Raw genomic sequence first — 16222 nt, forward strand, 5'->3', positions numbered from 1 at the left:
AAAAAGTGTTTCGTTATTGCAGCTGGTACAGCGCTCGGTTTTGGTGGTAGAAAAGTGCCATCATTGGGGCCCTGTTAAGTGGGCCCCCAACGCAAAGAGCTCGCCGAAAGGCGAAGTGAATCACAAGTAAGTCAATGTCATTTGATTTTTCAATCCTATTACTCGATCAATTCGATCGCAGTGGGAGAAAATTCATTTATTATACTTGCCGAAGGTTTGAATGTTACTGCACTTTGAAAGAAAAAAAAAAATGTTGCTATTGAATATTTAGCGTAATTACAGTTGATTAACGATAATTAGAAATTTCTCTCGTTGCAAAAACGCTTCGACGTAAAGTTTTCCAAAATTTCCCGCTTCGTTTGTATCGTCCCACATTTGTGTTTTTTCCTCAAGATATAATATAACTTGCGTCATTTGTTAACGTATAACATTGATTCACAATTATCAATGATGAACCGAATCTGGTTTTCAAAATTCCTGAACCTTCTCTTAAATCGTTTATTTATACTTTGATGATACGTTGAGTTTTTAGAAAATATTGACAGATAAAATTATTGCGAAACTGCGTGTTTCTTTATTCACGGCGTATTGTACTTGATGACAAGTTCGTTCATTTTGGTGTTTGCTAAAATATTCAATTTTTCAACTCTTCCCGCGCTTTCCCGATGACATCGTTAAAACGCTAACAACTCGTCTCTCGATTCTTCTATCACTAGTTAGTTCCAATCCTCTCAATGGCTCGTTGCCAGATTTAAACGTCACGCTTTCGAGTGAGTCAGGGATTTTTAACGGAATTTAGTCAACGTTGTCCTAAAGTTTTACTCCGTAGTTTCAACGCAGTTATGCACCTGTCTCCAAAATTCTCAACAAAATCTAAATTATGAAATAACACGGGAAATAATTGAGATATCATGAGAATGATAATAACAATGATAGTAGTAATAATAATAATTGGATGAACTTTTAGCGAGCCGATGTGCGGATTAATAATCATAATTTCCGCAATGGTAGGCGATAATTTATATCCAGAAATTAATTACTCATGAAGAGATATTATCCGCGAAGCGCGGTTGCAGCGACGACTCGACAAACTTGAATTATATAATGCCTGATAATAATACAAATACAAATCGTGAAAAGCTATTGTCTGCTTTCTACTGGCCGTTATTCATAGGCTTTATCTCCGTTAATTCTTAACTCTGTGAAGCGATTCTGCTGCAGGTTGAGTTACGAGTTAACCACGTTATACGTACACCATATATATCTATATATGGGCAATTCCATACGAACATTTTATTTCGTGTAAATAATTTTCTGCAATCATCCCAACTTTGAAGCAGTAACTGGAATTTTTTCTTAGATTTTTGATTCAACCGCTCAATTATTTATAATTATTCAAAATGGTTTTGAAAAGGACCTTTTTTAAAAGTCTCAAAAACTGTATCTTCTATTCCAAATATTTCAATGGGTCTATTTTTATTAATTTTTTTCAGCGCTTACATTTTTTTGGCCAACTAAAGCATTGTTTGAACGGTCTGAAGATTTCCCAAAAATTCTCGAAACTTCTATTCTTCACTTGCAAAATTTTTAGATCAGTTCCATTCGAAGCGATTTATGCCTGTTTTTTTCCGATCTAGAAATTTTCTAAGTCAAAAATACAAGTTTTAAGAAATTTTCTGCATTATTACGCGAGACATTCTTTCTTTCGAAGAAAAAAATCGATGAAAACATTACGAGAATTTCAATTCCAATTTCAGCGTTTATCAAATTCCTAAAACGACAAAAAAAAAAAAAAAAGATTCAAGGTAATGGAAATGCTGATTTCTGGAAAGAAATTGTGTACAATAATAATGATGATTCGATTCGAGGGTATTTGTTATGTCGCCAAATACGAGTCGTATTTATTCGCTTTAAGAATAATCGCGCATGAGAAACTATTTCGGAACAGGAAGTTGTGACCATGAATCATTTTTGTTATTCTCTAATGATATGTAATACGCCTTTAGTTACTCTCATATTAAAAGCCGAGTAGTGAGAGCTTCAAGGAAATCTGATTTCACATCTGTAAGTCACGAAAATGAAAAGATAACCCGAGACTAGAATAATGGCGGGTTGCTACTGACGCATTTGTTGCAATTTCGGCATCGGATAAACCGAACGAATGAACATTTGACTGTTTAAATTCAACGAGGCCGGGTTCAAAGAGATTTACAATTTCATGCCAAGAAGATAAATTCATGAGAAGTTAATATAGAAATTAAAATTGAGTTTTCAAAGTCCGTGCAAAAAAAAAAAAATAAATAGGCGGAGAAAAGAAAATTCTTCGTGCATAAAGATTGTATCGTTCGTATAATCGCTGGATCAAAAATACTACTTAGACGTCAGCAGACAGCGAAACTGTATAATTAAGCCAAGTTCAATTGGAACGTCGTCTCCTCCACGCAAAAACGTTTCAGAACCATGAATTTCAATCGGGGACACCAGATTGCCAGCTACGATTATACAGAGATTAGAGATTGCATTATTATTCTACTATACTTCGGTTTAACACCACATTAAGGATATCGTTGGAGTTGGAGTAATGCCGACGAATCGTAACTCAATTTGTTGGCAGATAAATTTTCTACACTGACATAAATTTTTAGTTTCGGTTACCGGTCAGTCCTCGAATATTTTTATTTTTATAAATAATATATTAATAGACAGAAGATTCATTTTCAAATAAGATGAGTTGACGGAACGTAGATCAGATACGTGCATGATTCCACAACTTTCACATCGCCTGTAAGTCCAGTCAAATTAACAAAAGTAGAAAAATTAACCGGTAGAAAGCTATAAATTAGTGGGGATCTTTATTTTGGCATACTTTCGAAGATGATAAAAGTTCCGACCTTTACCTCCGAAACTCGATCCGTCGTCTTGAAAAAAGTTCTCCAATCCAGTTGTTTCATCATACCTCTATAATCGTTGGTCCGATCGCGATGAAGGTTATTATAAAAATTAAACCTCATTAAGTTTTCTATAAAAAAGGTACAACTCCGTTTTCTTCATATTTTCAATACTATCTCTGTATTACGTCGGTAAACACAGACACAATTTTTACTTACACGCTGTGTTCTTAAATCTATTATTAGCAACATTTTAAAATTCTTCATACTGAATATCGTTATAATAATGGCTACGAAATAGTGTCTTACAATAGTCTCTGATTTAGACCTGCTGTAATCTAAGAGCCGGTGATCATTTTAGTTACGTCATTTCGTACACAAAATTTTCCATCTTATCATACTCTTTTAACATCTCTGATAATTGATTCGGCGGGACGGGCGCGTTGGGTTACAAATATCAAATGAAAAAACGTCACATCATAAGCGCTGTCTTTCTTGTGGCAGCAGGGAATGATATTTTCAGGACTTTTACTATCCTCAAAAGTATACCAAAATAAAGGTCTTCAATTTATATCTTTTCACCGGTTAATTTTTATACTTGCCTCATTTTAATCCAATTCGACTGGACTATACGAATTCGAATAGATTAGTCAAGTCCACCACTAAATTAACATCCGATTAGAATTTTGCGAAAACTTTCAGTATTCTTCAAAATTATTAACCGGTACAAACATCGTTTATCATTATTTTTCCTCTTCCAATGATTCTGCGCAATTTACTTTAATAAAACAATAATATCACGAATAATCTCCTCACGAATTCGTAAACAATCATGGTTTTTCAAACAACATACCGGTAGTTGTTAAAATTTTCCTGCAATTAAGCTTCGATTGATTCAAGTCTCATTTTATTCCATTCTCTTCACACACTCATTCAACCAACCTTCAAATCTTACCGCGTCCGCATTCCGCGTGTCTTGAGCAGTGAGCTTTTAAAGAGCTTTGTGTGCACTAGACGCCATCTCGCGGCAGCGTTTTCGCAGTCCCGTTGCGGCCTGAGTCGGTAAGACAGAGATCGGGCTTGCCGACGAAACGGGTGGAAAAGCTTGCGGCGTGTTCCGGATTGCCGGTACGTCGAGTTTCACGTGGTTCTGGAGCTTTTCGTCGCGGACGCTGCATAGCGGGTTTCTATTCTAAGAGGGCGGCCATGTTTAAAATAAGAAACTGGAAATGTAAGGTACCTAAGTTTAGCCGAAGCACCGGCCAGTAGTGCCAAGTAACCAATCCACCAAACGTGTACCTGCAACCCGAGGATATCCTCTCCGCAAGCTCTGCCGCCCACCTGCAGCCCCCAAGGATTTAAAAAAAAATCCTTCAGGATCACCGTCCGAAAGTTTCCCGCCGATGAGAAAGCTCGCGCATTGAAAAACACAAGGCTGCGGCGATTTACACCGAGTTCGAATCGGCGACAAAGGCGGTAAATCATAAAACACGTATACTTGGTCAAATTTTTGTAAGTACGTATCTGTAGGACGAACGGCTAACAGAGTCCAGGAAAGCCGCGAGCTTTTACTCAGTTTCGCCGCTATCCCACCTTCCCACGACTTTGAATCGTTGCCCAAATTTTATCCTCCTTTCTCCGAGGCTGCGGCAGCGTTGTTTAAACAAAGGAATAAGCTGAATCACGCCTTACGAACCGCAGTCATGATTTCATCCACCCTTTATCCCGAGCTTGCAGTTGATTTTCCTTCTCGTTTCGATCGCGACGCTTTGCTGCACGGCTTTATTGTCCTTCGTCGTGGAGGGTTCGTAATTTAGCAGCGAGTACTCGTTCTACAAACCGCGAAGTACCCTTGCGGCTATTTTCAAGTCGGGTCAACTAACTTGGCAAAACACATGTGTAAATAGATGCGATGTATACTTGTTGGACGAAATTCTTGTGAATGGAACAAAAGATGCGAAATATACGCGTCATACACGTGCGAAAATAAACCTTACGTCGTATTTATAGAATCTTAAAATAAACCCAAGACGATAAATAAAAAGAACAAGAAGAAGTGGAAGCGGAAGAAATTCAGCCAATGATGATAAACAGAGGCGAATCAACATCCTCGGTTAAGCCAGTCAACTGGTCTCGATACATCCCGCAATCCCCTCTAATTCAAGAAGTAGCGCTACACCTCAAGTGAATTGGCGAACGTTTCCTGATGACTGAATCGATCCCACCAATCGCATCAGGATCCGATCGATCATCGCTCGATCAATCCGGTACCGGCGCCTATAAATTGCGAGAACTGTAAAGACGCAGTGAATAGTTTTACTTCCGCAGTCATCGCTGAGAGAACTTTTAATCACACGATTCATTAATTCGCGAACCCAACTTGCTTCGGAGTTTATAATCCCACCGCGATTTTCCGAAGACCGAAAAAAGAGTTTTTTGTTTTTTCCAAGCTCCTGAAAGAGTCGGTTAAGAGACTCGTTGAAAACATTCCGTTTCAACTCTTCCGCGAATATAACCGTGCTTGCACTTTGTGGTTGAAATCGGGGAGGGAGAAGGAGTAAGGTTGAGGTAAGCACGTTGTACGTGTAAATAAGTAAGGTAAGCGTGAAAATTTTTGCGAAAATTAACGAGGGCGCGTGACGTCAAAGACGAGGTTTAACCGAACGGTGCGAATGTCGGAAACACGTACGAAGAAGCGTGTGTTTCTGGTCTCGAAGGTGGTTCAACACGAATGGGCGAAAGCTTCGTCTGTGTGTACGGGCGAACGGTGGGCGTCGCGACGTCGGACGTCGAGAGACGTGAGGTCAAGCCTGAAATAAGACTCCCTAATTTACTACGTGGAATACCCCTGCTGTCGATACGCACACGCACACTTAAGCTAGAGATCAGAGGCTGCGTGAGAAACGCCACGTTTCGGTGGTTGAAACGTATCGCGGAAAAAGCAAAGGAGAGAAAGAGAGGAAAAAAAAACGTGTATATATAGAAAGAGAGAGAGAGAGAGAGAGAGAGAGGGCACCGATCTTCTCGAATATGTTGCATTCCCGAATTATATTTACACTCATAGACCATTCGCGCGCAACGCGATTGCCGGCATTTAGTTTTCAGTTTAACTCGCGGCAGGAAGACGACCAGATGTTAGTGCTGTATAAATTCTATTCCTCGGTTAAACAGCACTGTTCGAAATTTATCGGAATCCAGGGTCGGGAGATTTCGTTGCGGCGAAGTTGCGAGGTACAAAAGAAAGTGAAAATCTTCTCGAACTCTGATCGAGAAAACAAGCTCACCGCGTGAAACTTGGGTTAATTTCATTGTAACGGGGAAATCAACCGTCTAGTGTTCGCGTTCGCGGAGGTGGAAAAGAGAAAATACAGTTACCGTCTTTGGTGATTTCGAAGCTCGAGAAAGCTCGACGGTCGTTAAACTAGACGAAAGAAACGCTGGTGCAAACTGAGGTTTGAGCTTTATCTAGATAATTAGGTTCAGCTCTACGAAGGTACTGTGAAAAATGACGGTGTTGAAATTGAATTGATGTCGACTGTTGTAGAACAATTTTTCAAAACAATACGGAAATTTAACGTCGGATGTTGTTAGACTGACATCGGATTGTAGTCCTTAAATATTCACAGAGCATTTTTTTTTTTTTTTGCCGTGATATGCAATTCAGAGAACCGTTGTTAAGCTGTTGCTTAACTCTCATCGTTCCAAAAAAAATTAGGCCAGACTTAGTTCCGATTCCTCAAAGTCGGGGCAGGATTGAAATTCCGAAATTGAAAAGTTCCGAGAGTACCTAATTCCGAATTTTTTTGTGGCGAAACTTAAAGTAAAGAAATCAAACGTTGACGAAATATCAAAGTTTTGAATGGTCCAAAACCCGACGCTCAAAATTCCGAAAGGGCGTAATACTGACAAGTTGAAGTTCGGAAAGTGCAAAAGTGAGAATATTGAAAAATCTGAAACATCCAAGTTCTAAATGACAGAAGATTTTCAGTTCCGTGAATTTCTGGCTTGGTGAAATTTCACCATTTTGATCTTTCTGTTTCGGATTTTCGATATTTTTACATTCGTAATCCGGATAATTCTGATTTCCGATTTTTCTGATTTTTTGACACCCACTCGTTGAGTAAACTACGCTGTGTGAATGTATTTAAATTTTTGGACTTCTGCTATACCGAAACTTTATTTTTCGAAATTCTGCTCTATCATAACATGAATTTTCGAAATCTTACATTTCGAAACTTTGAAAACAAATTCGAAATTAGATGATTTCGGAGCTTTTTAAATTCGGAACCTCAGCCTCGCCCCGTAAATTGATTAGCTAAATCACTTGTCATCTTCGGAATATATCTCTTTGTTATCGAATTGAAAATTGCTAAAACTTTCACGCGGTAAAACTCATCAACAAATTAAATTACAGGAAGCATGGAGCAGTTCGAGCAGCTGCTAACGTGCGCGATTTGCCTTGACCGGTACAGAAATCCAAAGCTGCTACCATGCCAGCACAGTTTTTGCATGGAACCCTGCATGGATGGGCTGGTCGACTACGTTCGACGACAAGTGAAATGCCCGGAGTGCCGAGCAGAGCATCGCATCCCATACCAGGTATCAGCGACAAGTGTGACTTGCGAAACGGGAAATTTTTTTCAATGCCTCAAAAACCGCGCATTTCGAAAAACGGCGATTACTCGAGGGCTTATTATTTTTCTTTTATTTTTTTTTTTGTTTTTTCTCTTCTTCAACACTTTTCGCAGGGTGTTCAAGCCTTCCCAACGAACGTGACGCTCCAGCGATTCCTCGAGCTGCACATCGAGATCACAGGCGAACTTCCGGATCCGACGAGCGGTCAGACGATGGAAAGATGCGGTGTCTGTTCCGAAAAGAGTTACTGCTCTCACTGCGTTCACTGCGACAAAAAATGTTGCTCCGAATGCAAGGACGCCCACATGGACATCTTGAGGCGTGAGATAACTCGCATTAATTCACAGGTGAGTGAGTGAGTGAGGCGTGATACAATTGAGAGAGGGAATCGAAAAAGAAAATAATGTAAGGGAAAAAAAATTAACGATACAAATCGAATGCCTGAAAGATTGACCTTCGCTACGACGATTTTCTTGCAACTTGCGTAGATCGCAATGTTTTTTTTTTTTTCATTTCGCGAACAAGACGCGTCGGAATATTCCTCGGGCCTTATCTTCCGGGGAAAAGCGATGAAAATGGGGTAGTTCAAAATCCTGGGAGTCATAACGTCCCATTAAGCTCGGAGAGGATGATATCGCGTAATCGGAAACGCTGGTGCCGAACCCCTACGGCGGGTACATTAAGTACAGGGGTAATGAGGAAGGTCGAGAGGACCAGGGACGAGCTTTCGAAGACCCGTTCCAACCTAGCGAAGGCATTCAGTTGCGAACGGCGGAATTATAACGCGAAAGAGCGAGATAATAAATTTCGCTACATGCTTTTGGGGATGGCGAATTGTTTTATTGCCGTTAACAGAGTCAACTTTTTTTGGATACGAGAGTTCTTCAGCCTCGGGAGATAATTCCGAATCGTGTTATTTCACGAATCGCTAATTCTGCGAGGATTTATACTGTGAACTGAGATACGGGTAGAAGTGAGTTAGGGAATCTGAACGTATTGCCGAAATCTTCGAAAATCCAATTCGGAAGCTTTTAAGACGAGTCTTTTAACTGTTCGTAACAAATTGTCGTTTTTTTAAAAATCAAAGCAATCCCGACTGGTTCGGAATTTATTTGAATTCACGTTAAAAATTTTTTTTCTTCTCGTTTTCTTTCGATCAATGTCAGATGAATGACACGATAGTCTGATTTTCAAAAAGTTCTATAAAAATGCACGAATCTTTTAACGTATGCTACAACAAAACGGATGACTTTTAATTTTCTTTATTCACAATTCGTCATTCTTTTGGAATTTCAGTTGCAAGTTTTTCTCCAAATATACAGAACTCATTTGGGTGTCAATCGAATTCCGTAAAAATTTACCAAATTCTATGCATTACAACAGTTTTTGTTGATTGGGAGAAGAAACTTTAATTGCTTGCAAAACTTGTAGAATCTTAGATCATCGTTGGTACATCTTCAGAACACCTTATTCCGGCTGTCTGGCATTTTCGCATCAATTAATTCCTCGTCACAAAGTCTTGAAATTTCGAGTAGAGGGAAATCTTCTTTCCCACAAAAACTGGCAACCAAATGATAAAATCAATCAGTGTAAATAACGAAGACAAAGAACTAACAACAGAGAATCGAAGTCTCCAAACAAATTGGCGTCAGCGTTCCACCTAAAAAATTTCTATTTCCTAGCCTTATCGCAGTTTATTTACAACTTCGAATGATCTTTGTTACTTCGTATAACCCAAAAAAATCACCACCATCTTGGATTTAGAATGTGCGAAATTTTGACTTCAGATTCGTGATCAGCGACCCCAAAAACCCCCGAGTGAGAAAATTCGGGCCAAAATATTGAGTTGAAAAATGTGTGACCGAAATGGTCGAACAGCTGACGCGATATAAAATGCGCAAGACAATAGCAAAGAGAAAATATTTTTTGTCTAAAATAATCCCCAACTACCGGCTTTGTCGCGGGGGTCAAATTCTTCGGTACACATGACGCGTGCTGAATGTGCTTTGTCCACTTGACTTAATATTATTTCTATCAACAAGTGGACCGGCTTATATATACATATACGTAAGTCACAAGTTTCGAATCGCGTCGTGTTTCTTTGTCCCGTAGCGAGATGATGCGGAGAACTCGGTGGCCTAAGACGCGGAGAAAAAATCACGAGGATCGACGGGAGCTTTTCGGCACGTAGAAAGCTCCGTAGCTGGCGCAGCGCTTTAGCTTTCGGCCTTCCCCGTCCACTCTTGCACGTTTTCTCTCGCCGGGTTGTTTTATCGCGAGAGGGTTTTATAGCGACCTTTTTTTTTTCTGTCCCTTCTTTTCTTTCTTCGACCAGCCTACGTGCCGATCGAAAGCAGCCGAATTAACTCTCCTACGAATTACGACTGCCCCTCGTAACGGCGAAGACAAACCTGTGAGAACCCGAATTCTACTCAGTCGAGACGTTGACGCGGTACTTAAAGAAAAATGCTGAATGCAGAACTGGGTTATTTGTTTTGGGAAATTGTTCGGGAATCGCTTCAAAGTATCGAAAATTCCAAAGGCAATGTTTCTTGCAACGCGTCAAGACGTTTTCGTTTATTAGAGCAAGAGTAACGTTGCTACGTTGTGAATTTAGCGCGCGAATCTTCTTCGCTCGAATATCGCGAACTTTCGATGTAGGCATACAAAAATATATACAAACTAGACACTCGAAGCTGCCATGTTTGTGTGCGCAGTGCAATGGACTTGTTTCGATGGAACAAGTTTTTAACCGATTTCACTGAATTTCTCCTGTTTGTGCAGTTTTGCGCTATCCGTAAGCGATCCGATACGAAAACCAAAGTCAAATGACTGTGTGATATGTGTTTAATATTAGTCAGTAAATGAAGAAGTCTGCAGTAAAATGAAAATTTTTTGGGAATAAATAAAAAGTACATATACAAATATTTCACAGTCAATTTTTACCCGGAAAATCTTTTTCATTCATTGCCAAGACTCTAAAATACTGTAAGAAGATTATTTTGGTTTTCTGCGTTCGGATGAAAAAATGTATTCAGGTAATTGCAACAAACAGGGAAATAATAATTCTATCAACAACTCGGGAAAATTAGTAAACATTGGAATCTTTTCCATTACTGTCGATGTCCGAAAAATAGCATCGCAATGCCTGAGGAATTACCGACAAGTGTTTATATCAAAAGCTCCGCGGCATGAGTTTCAGTTCCGCAAGCTGCGCGACCGCGGATCCACGAAAAGCACAAAAACGTGTCCTACGTAAAGAGAGAAGGGGTACTGCGGCAAAATAGACGAACTTCGGCGCAGTAGATACTGCCACGCAAATATTTTCTGGCACGGTTCGTGACCACTAGCCGCAAGCTTATAGCGAGCTTTGTTTTCGCCTTTGTGCTTGATGCGGCGCGGAGCTGACTGCACGTACCTTGTCTTTGTACTTGGCAGCTTTCGCTGGTGGCAAAACGTTCGCGTTGTAATTTCCGGAGATGTTTCCAACCGGATCATAGCAGCACACGATGTAGACGCGGCCTGAGAAGTGCAGCGATATCCCCACCCCTAATTCCAACGTGCTTTTCCAAATCATCTGCGTGAAGCGGCCCGTGTTAGAGGTCTTTGGCTGGACTAAAAACTCGTCGAAGGTGTAAAGCTCGATCTCAGAGTACCTGGACTACCGAGAGAAACTTTTAGACAGGGTATCTTCAGGATTCGAGAATGGTTTTCGAAGATTAATGAATTCGACTGGTCGGGATATATTGTTCCTAAAAGCTTTTACTCATTGGAATGGGGTTTGAGTTCCGAACTCGAAAAGTTCCGAAAGCGCTCAATTCCAATTATTTGGTGGCGAAGCTTTAAGGAAAGAAATCAAAATTTTGCTAAACAAAAAAAGTTTCGAATGATCGGAAACCCGACAGCTCAAAGTTCCGAAATGCAAGATTCCGAAAATTCAAGTAAAGATAGAGAAAAGTTCCGTTGCGAAAAGCAAAATTGCGATAGAGGAAAAATTCCGAAAAATAAAGTACGGATAAGGTTAAATGCTTAAAATAAAATTATAGTCACACAGCGTAGTTTACTCAACGAGTGGGTGAAAAAATCAGAAGAACCTGATATCAAAAACGAAACAGAAAGATCAAAGTGGTGAAATTTCTCCAAGCCAGAAATTCGCGGAACTGAAAATCTTCGATCACTCGAAATTTCCATGTTTTAAATTTTTTAAATTTGTCTCTTTCGCACTTTTGGAACTTTGACTCGTCGGAGTTATGCCCTTCCGGCATTTTGCACTTTCGGAACTTCGAGCGTCGGATTTCGGACCATTCGAAACTTTAGACACTTCGTCAAGCTTTGATTTCCTCACTTCAAGTTTCGCCACCAAGAAATTCGGTATTTGGCGCTTTTGGAACTTTTCAAATTCGGAATTTCAACCCTACCCCAGCTTAAGAATGAATAGATCGTAGCGTCTGTATCAAAAGTTAGAAAAAAAGATAGAAACAGTTTGAAAAATCTCCAGTATCGTTAGTTCCGCCAATAATCGTAAACACAAGCGAACAATATCCTTACCATGTAATAAAATTATCCATTTCACGAAATTCGAACACCGCAAGCTAAGAATTTAACAATTTCAGAAAAGGGTTGTTCAATGAAAACGTTCGAAATAATTAAACTCTCGCGATCAGAAAATATTGGTTATGCGGTTAGGATATTGTTTCGTTTAATTGTCACGGATAACGTTACTAGAGATTTTTAATTCCCTTCGAACTCTTTATTCAGACAGTCCGATCATTCGTCATCACGAATATAAGATCACCAGCATCGGACGGGATCGCTTGCAAGGATAAGCCATTCGTCGCTGTCGTCGAATGCAGAGAATAAATTTTCCCCGTACAGGCAGTCGGGTCTATGCTCGAAAGCTTCTCTTTTCGCCAAACTGTTTGCCCACTCTTGCGCGTAGCTTGTGATCTGCCGAATAACGATATTCGAGATGAGGAATTAAGGTAGCGTATTATCGTCACGCTATAGTTACTTCACACCTCGGAATTTAGTCGAAGTGGGGTCGATCCATGGATCGCTCTGTACTTGTTGTGGACCCTCAGACATTCCTTGACGAACGGTAAGCCCCTTTGTGCAGAATAAAACCCCTCGTCACTCGACACCAAAATATTTTGCGAAGCTTACCGCTTTCCAGCCTCCACTTGTGCCCTAAAATTGAAGTCGATAAAGCGTCTCACTTTTGCCTCTTCAATTTCATCATTAGCCTTTTCATTCTGACGTTCGATGCCATGGCGATTCGTATATAGGACAGAAAAGTAAGAGTGGAAATACCGCGTGTAAATTGCGCGATAAAACGTAGGGGTTATGAATTTAGCATCACTGAATTGACGATGAGACGAGTTGATGATAATCGAAAGACTTCCCATTAATTTGGTTAAGCGAAAGCCGCGCGTCAAATTGGCGAACAAAACATGCGCTTCGTTTCTCATTGGCCGCGAATCGCGTGTCAATTTTTTCACTCTTAAAAGGAGACAGGGCGCGGTAAAAAGCAAGTTTTATTATCCTGAACATACGAAGCGAGAGTAATTGGAGGACGAAGTGAAAAACCGGGTATAGATCAGCCCGGGCATTGTGTTCCTTGGACAAAGGGCTGATAAGAAGAAGTAAAGGAAAAACGATCTTATCTCTGCGTGCGGAGCTCGGTTGTTTTTCGTAACCTGACGATCAATCCTCCCGCATCCTCGTCCTTGAGCTTTCAACCAATTTTCCCTAATCCGTTTGAATCGCTCCAGGTGCGGAGGGGCCTGCATAGACTCCAGGACGCCCTGGCCCTAGTCGAGAAGAACACCCTTGGTCTCCAAACAAACTGCACGTCCGTTTCGGAGGAGATAGACGAGTTCTACCGACGTCTCACCAAGGCGCTGAAAGACCGCACCGACTATCTGAGAAACGAGGTGGACCGCTATCTGGGCACGGAGCTCAGAGGGCTCGTCCACCTCAAGGAAAATCTCGAGCTTGAAATTTCGAACATACAGAGCAACTGCGACCTCGCCGATGCCCACATAAACGAAAACGTCCCGTGGGATGACGCTGAGCTGCTTGACACCAAGGAACTCTTTCTACGCACCGTCGAGTTCATCAGGTACACTTGGGGACAATGAATCTGACAATGAGACGGCTAATTTTTTACGCCAGACAGTTATGTTGGCAACACAGAGAAACCTACAGCGCCGCAGTCGGCCGAGCGCGAAACCAACTCAATATCAATAAACGTAACATAACCCACGACCGTCGAATCTAACCTCAGAATACCGCAGGGATAATGAATTGTTGAATTGACACGTCATTTTCAACGATTCGATTTGCATCAAGCCGGGCAAGTTCGCTGTAATGAAACTTGTTTGTAATTGAAAACTTGTTTCTCTCCGCAGAAACTTCGAGTATGAAGCAGGAGACTACAGTCGAAGGGTGCGCTTCATGCTGCCTCACGAACCAAACCAGATGGTGCTGCACCTAGCCGGTTACGGTGAATTGAACATCAAACCCGAGACCGGAAGTGGCAACATGCTGGGAGGATCCGGAGGACTTGCGCCTCCCGGAGGACCTCAGGGTCTTATGAGGAGTAAAAGCGATCACCGCCTCGCCTCTCAGTATCGCCAACAAGAGGATGAACGCACCCCGAGGAGCCGCTACGTTCCCGATTACGAGTGAGTTTTATTCCACCACGAATATTTACGATCCTCTATAAAAAGAAAAAAAAAAAATTGACTCCAGTCCCAAAAATCAGTAGTTTACTAGATACGTGTCCAGATTTTTTGATATCTGTGGATTTCGTGATTTTCATTAATTATAGAACTTCGATGGGACTTTGAGTAAATCAAATGGCTCAAAAAAACTGCACGGTTGATTCGCAAAAATAGGCAGGAAGCTGTGATTGATTCCATCAATGCGTTGATTCCATCCATGAACTCACTGATTTACTGAAAGGAGGTGCAACCTCAGATTACGCGTGAAGAACGAGACTCTTGCAATAAACGACTTGTATTTTTTTTCACGTGGCCGCGGAGTCTTTGCGCATCGACTGTGCAGTTTTTGAGTGATATATTTGGTTTCAAGTCACCCTTGAAGCTTTGTAATTCGTGAAAACCGTGTAATCCATGGATACCAAAAAATCCATGCACTCCCCTTCCGAAACCAATATCTCGGAAAATACTGATTTTTGAGAATTGTAATGGAATTTGGTGCAGAATCATTTACATACACGTTTCTCTCAAGTTTGACGATGAACCGTCTAAAACGAAGGTTAGGAATGGAGGAAACCTGTTTACTGTTATTCAGTAAAAATGAATATTGAAAAATTCGAGTTACACAAGCTCAGGTATCGACAATTTGAGAAAAAGTTACAGAGTTCCAGGATCGTTCACAATTACTAAACTCTGCTGTTTTTGATCCAATTATGAAGCTTTTATACTTGTTTTCCTCGTTATAATGATGTCCGGAAATGGCCTCATAATTTTGGCAAATAGTTGTCTCCACAGTGGATATAAATAGCCTCATCTACACCATGAGAAAGAATCATGAACTTCCAGTTATGACAACTGATGTTTTGTTTCTGTGTTTGAATAGTCATTTTGCGGAACGTGATTGCAGATCTAATTAATGCAAGCGATTTTTGAACAAAAAACGTTAGAATCGAATGAAAAAAAATATGGTTGATATATGTTGAACGTTTTAATTACAAAATCTTTTCTCAAATTGACAATATCTTATGTTATTCAAATTTTTCTGGAATAATTTCCGTTATACAGAAAATGGACTGTTGTTTCATTTGCGTTCACTTTCAATGACACAAGTAACATTGCTGAAAACTTGTTGAGCTATTCTTCGTATTCCAATCCAATTGAAGTCTCCCCTAATAAACGGCAGGTTCATTTTCGTCAAGCCTGTTATTTCTATTTCCGTTTAACCGATATCTCGACATAATCTTCCGGAGTAGGTACGAAACGCCAGACTACGAGCCGCCCCGAAACAAATCTCGGTACAGGAGTCGATTCATGCGCCAACGAGACGCGGAGGATTCCGACGGAGATACGAGGGCCGTCAGGTTCACGGGGGCGCAAACGGAATTGACGGGGGGAGCTGCGCCGACCCGAGAGAAGGTCCTGGATACGGAGGATGCGGGAAAAGGACCGCTGTCTGGTATTTTCCGGCTTACGGACTCGCCCCGTGTAATGCTCAAGCTGCAGGAATGCGAGCGCGTTGGGAAGAAGAAGAAGGAGGAAGTTCCCGCGGCCACGCAACCCGCGCAGCCACCGAAACCTCAGGTTAGCACGAATCCCAATTTGAAAAAAAAAATGCGTGCCAACCGCTGTTTGAAACGATTTTATACTTTTCGAACGTTCCGCAAGAACATTTTCCTCGCTGAGTGGGGAAAATTCTACTTTGCGTACCCGAATGAGTGGGCAAAACAGTAGATTCCCGCACTTGTGCGGGAATTCATTGTTTTGCGTACTGGGTTGGGAAAAAAAGTACGCGTACTAGAGGGTGGGGTTTAAATTCCGAATTTCAAAAGTACCAAAGACGCTAACTTTCGAATTTTTAACGGTGGTAACGAGTTCTTGCCAAAATTTGAACTTTCGATGGTTATATATGTTGAAAATGATTGCTCGAAGGGATGAAATAATGAGGACTGAATACCCAGAAATTAAAGAACAGTTATC

At 40.9% G+C, this 16222-nt stretch overlaps 2 protein-coding genes across 6 annotated transcripts in view; one reads left to right on the forward strand and one right to left on the reverse strand.

Moving 5' to 3' along the window:
• tn (tripartite motif containing protein thin) overlaps window positions 1-16222 on the forward strand; it is a 34901-nt gene that overhangs the window by 1990 nt on the left and 16689 nt on the right. For 4 of the 5 annotated variants that reach the window (XR_006881583.2, XR_006881584.2, XM_046611912.2 and 1 more), the window contains exons 2-7: window positions 23-126; window positions 7303-7487; window positions 7637-7870; window positions 13295-13644; window positions 13934-14209; window positions 15499-15826. Coding sequence is in view for 2 of the 5 variants with exons in the window: in XM_046611912.2 (XP_046467868.1) it covers window positions 7308-7487; window positions 7637-7870; window positions 13295-13644; window positions 13934-14209; window positions 15499-15826 (1368 nt within the window). In the remaining 3 variants the exon portion in view is untranslated. Of the gene's footprint in view, window positions 1-22; window positions 127-4146; window positions 4365-7302; window positions 7488-7636; window positions 7871-13294; window positions 13645-13933; window positions 14210-15498; window positions 15827-16222 lie in introns of those variants that run through there. The other variant, XR_006881585.2, reaches the window with a different exon arrangement.
• On the reverse strand, window positions 10612-12792 carry LOC138190470 (Golgi-associated plant pathogenesis-related protein 1-like). The gene is made up of 5 exons (XM_069133697.1): window positions 12740-12792; window positions 12542-12629; window positions 12319-12470; window positions 10942-11179; window positions 10612-10671 (listed from the first exon to the last, which is right to left on the reverse strand). The coding sequence occupies exons 1-5, from the start codon at window positions 12790-12792 to the stop codon at window positions 10612-10614; spliced, it is 591 nt and encodes a 196-aa protein (XP_068989798.1).

Source organism: Neodiprion pinetum, chromosome 2, assembly GCF_021155775.2.
Source record: "Neodiprion pinetum isolate iyNeoPine1 chromosome 2, iyNeoPine1.2, whole genome shotgun sequence".
Classification (NCBI taxonomy): Eukaryota; Metazoa; Arthropoda; class Insecta; order Hymenoptera; family Diprionidae; genus Neodiprion; species Neodiprion pinetum.

What these genes read in the sequence shown, in the direction of transcription:
- LOC138190470 (XM_069133697.1), bottom strand. Translation starts at nt 12,792, where the DNA reads ATGGCATCGAACGTCAGAATGAAAAGGCTAATGATGAAATTGAAGAGG. An exon ending in AGCGATCCCGTCCGATGCTG is followed by an intron (nt 11,180 to 12,318) that starts GTGATCTTATAT and finishes TCGGTAGTCCAG; the next exon opens with GTACTCTGAGATCGAGCTTT. An exon ending in CTGCCAAGTACAAAGACAAG is followed by an intron (nt 10,672 to 10,941) that starts GTACGTGCAGTC and finishes GTAATTCCTCAG; the next exon opens with GCATTGCGATGCTATTTTTC.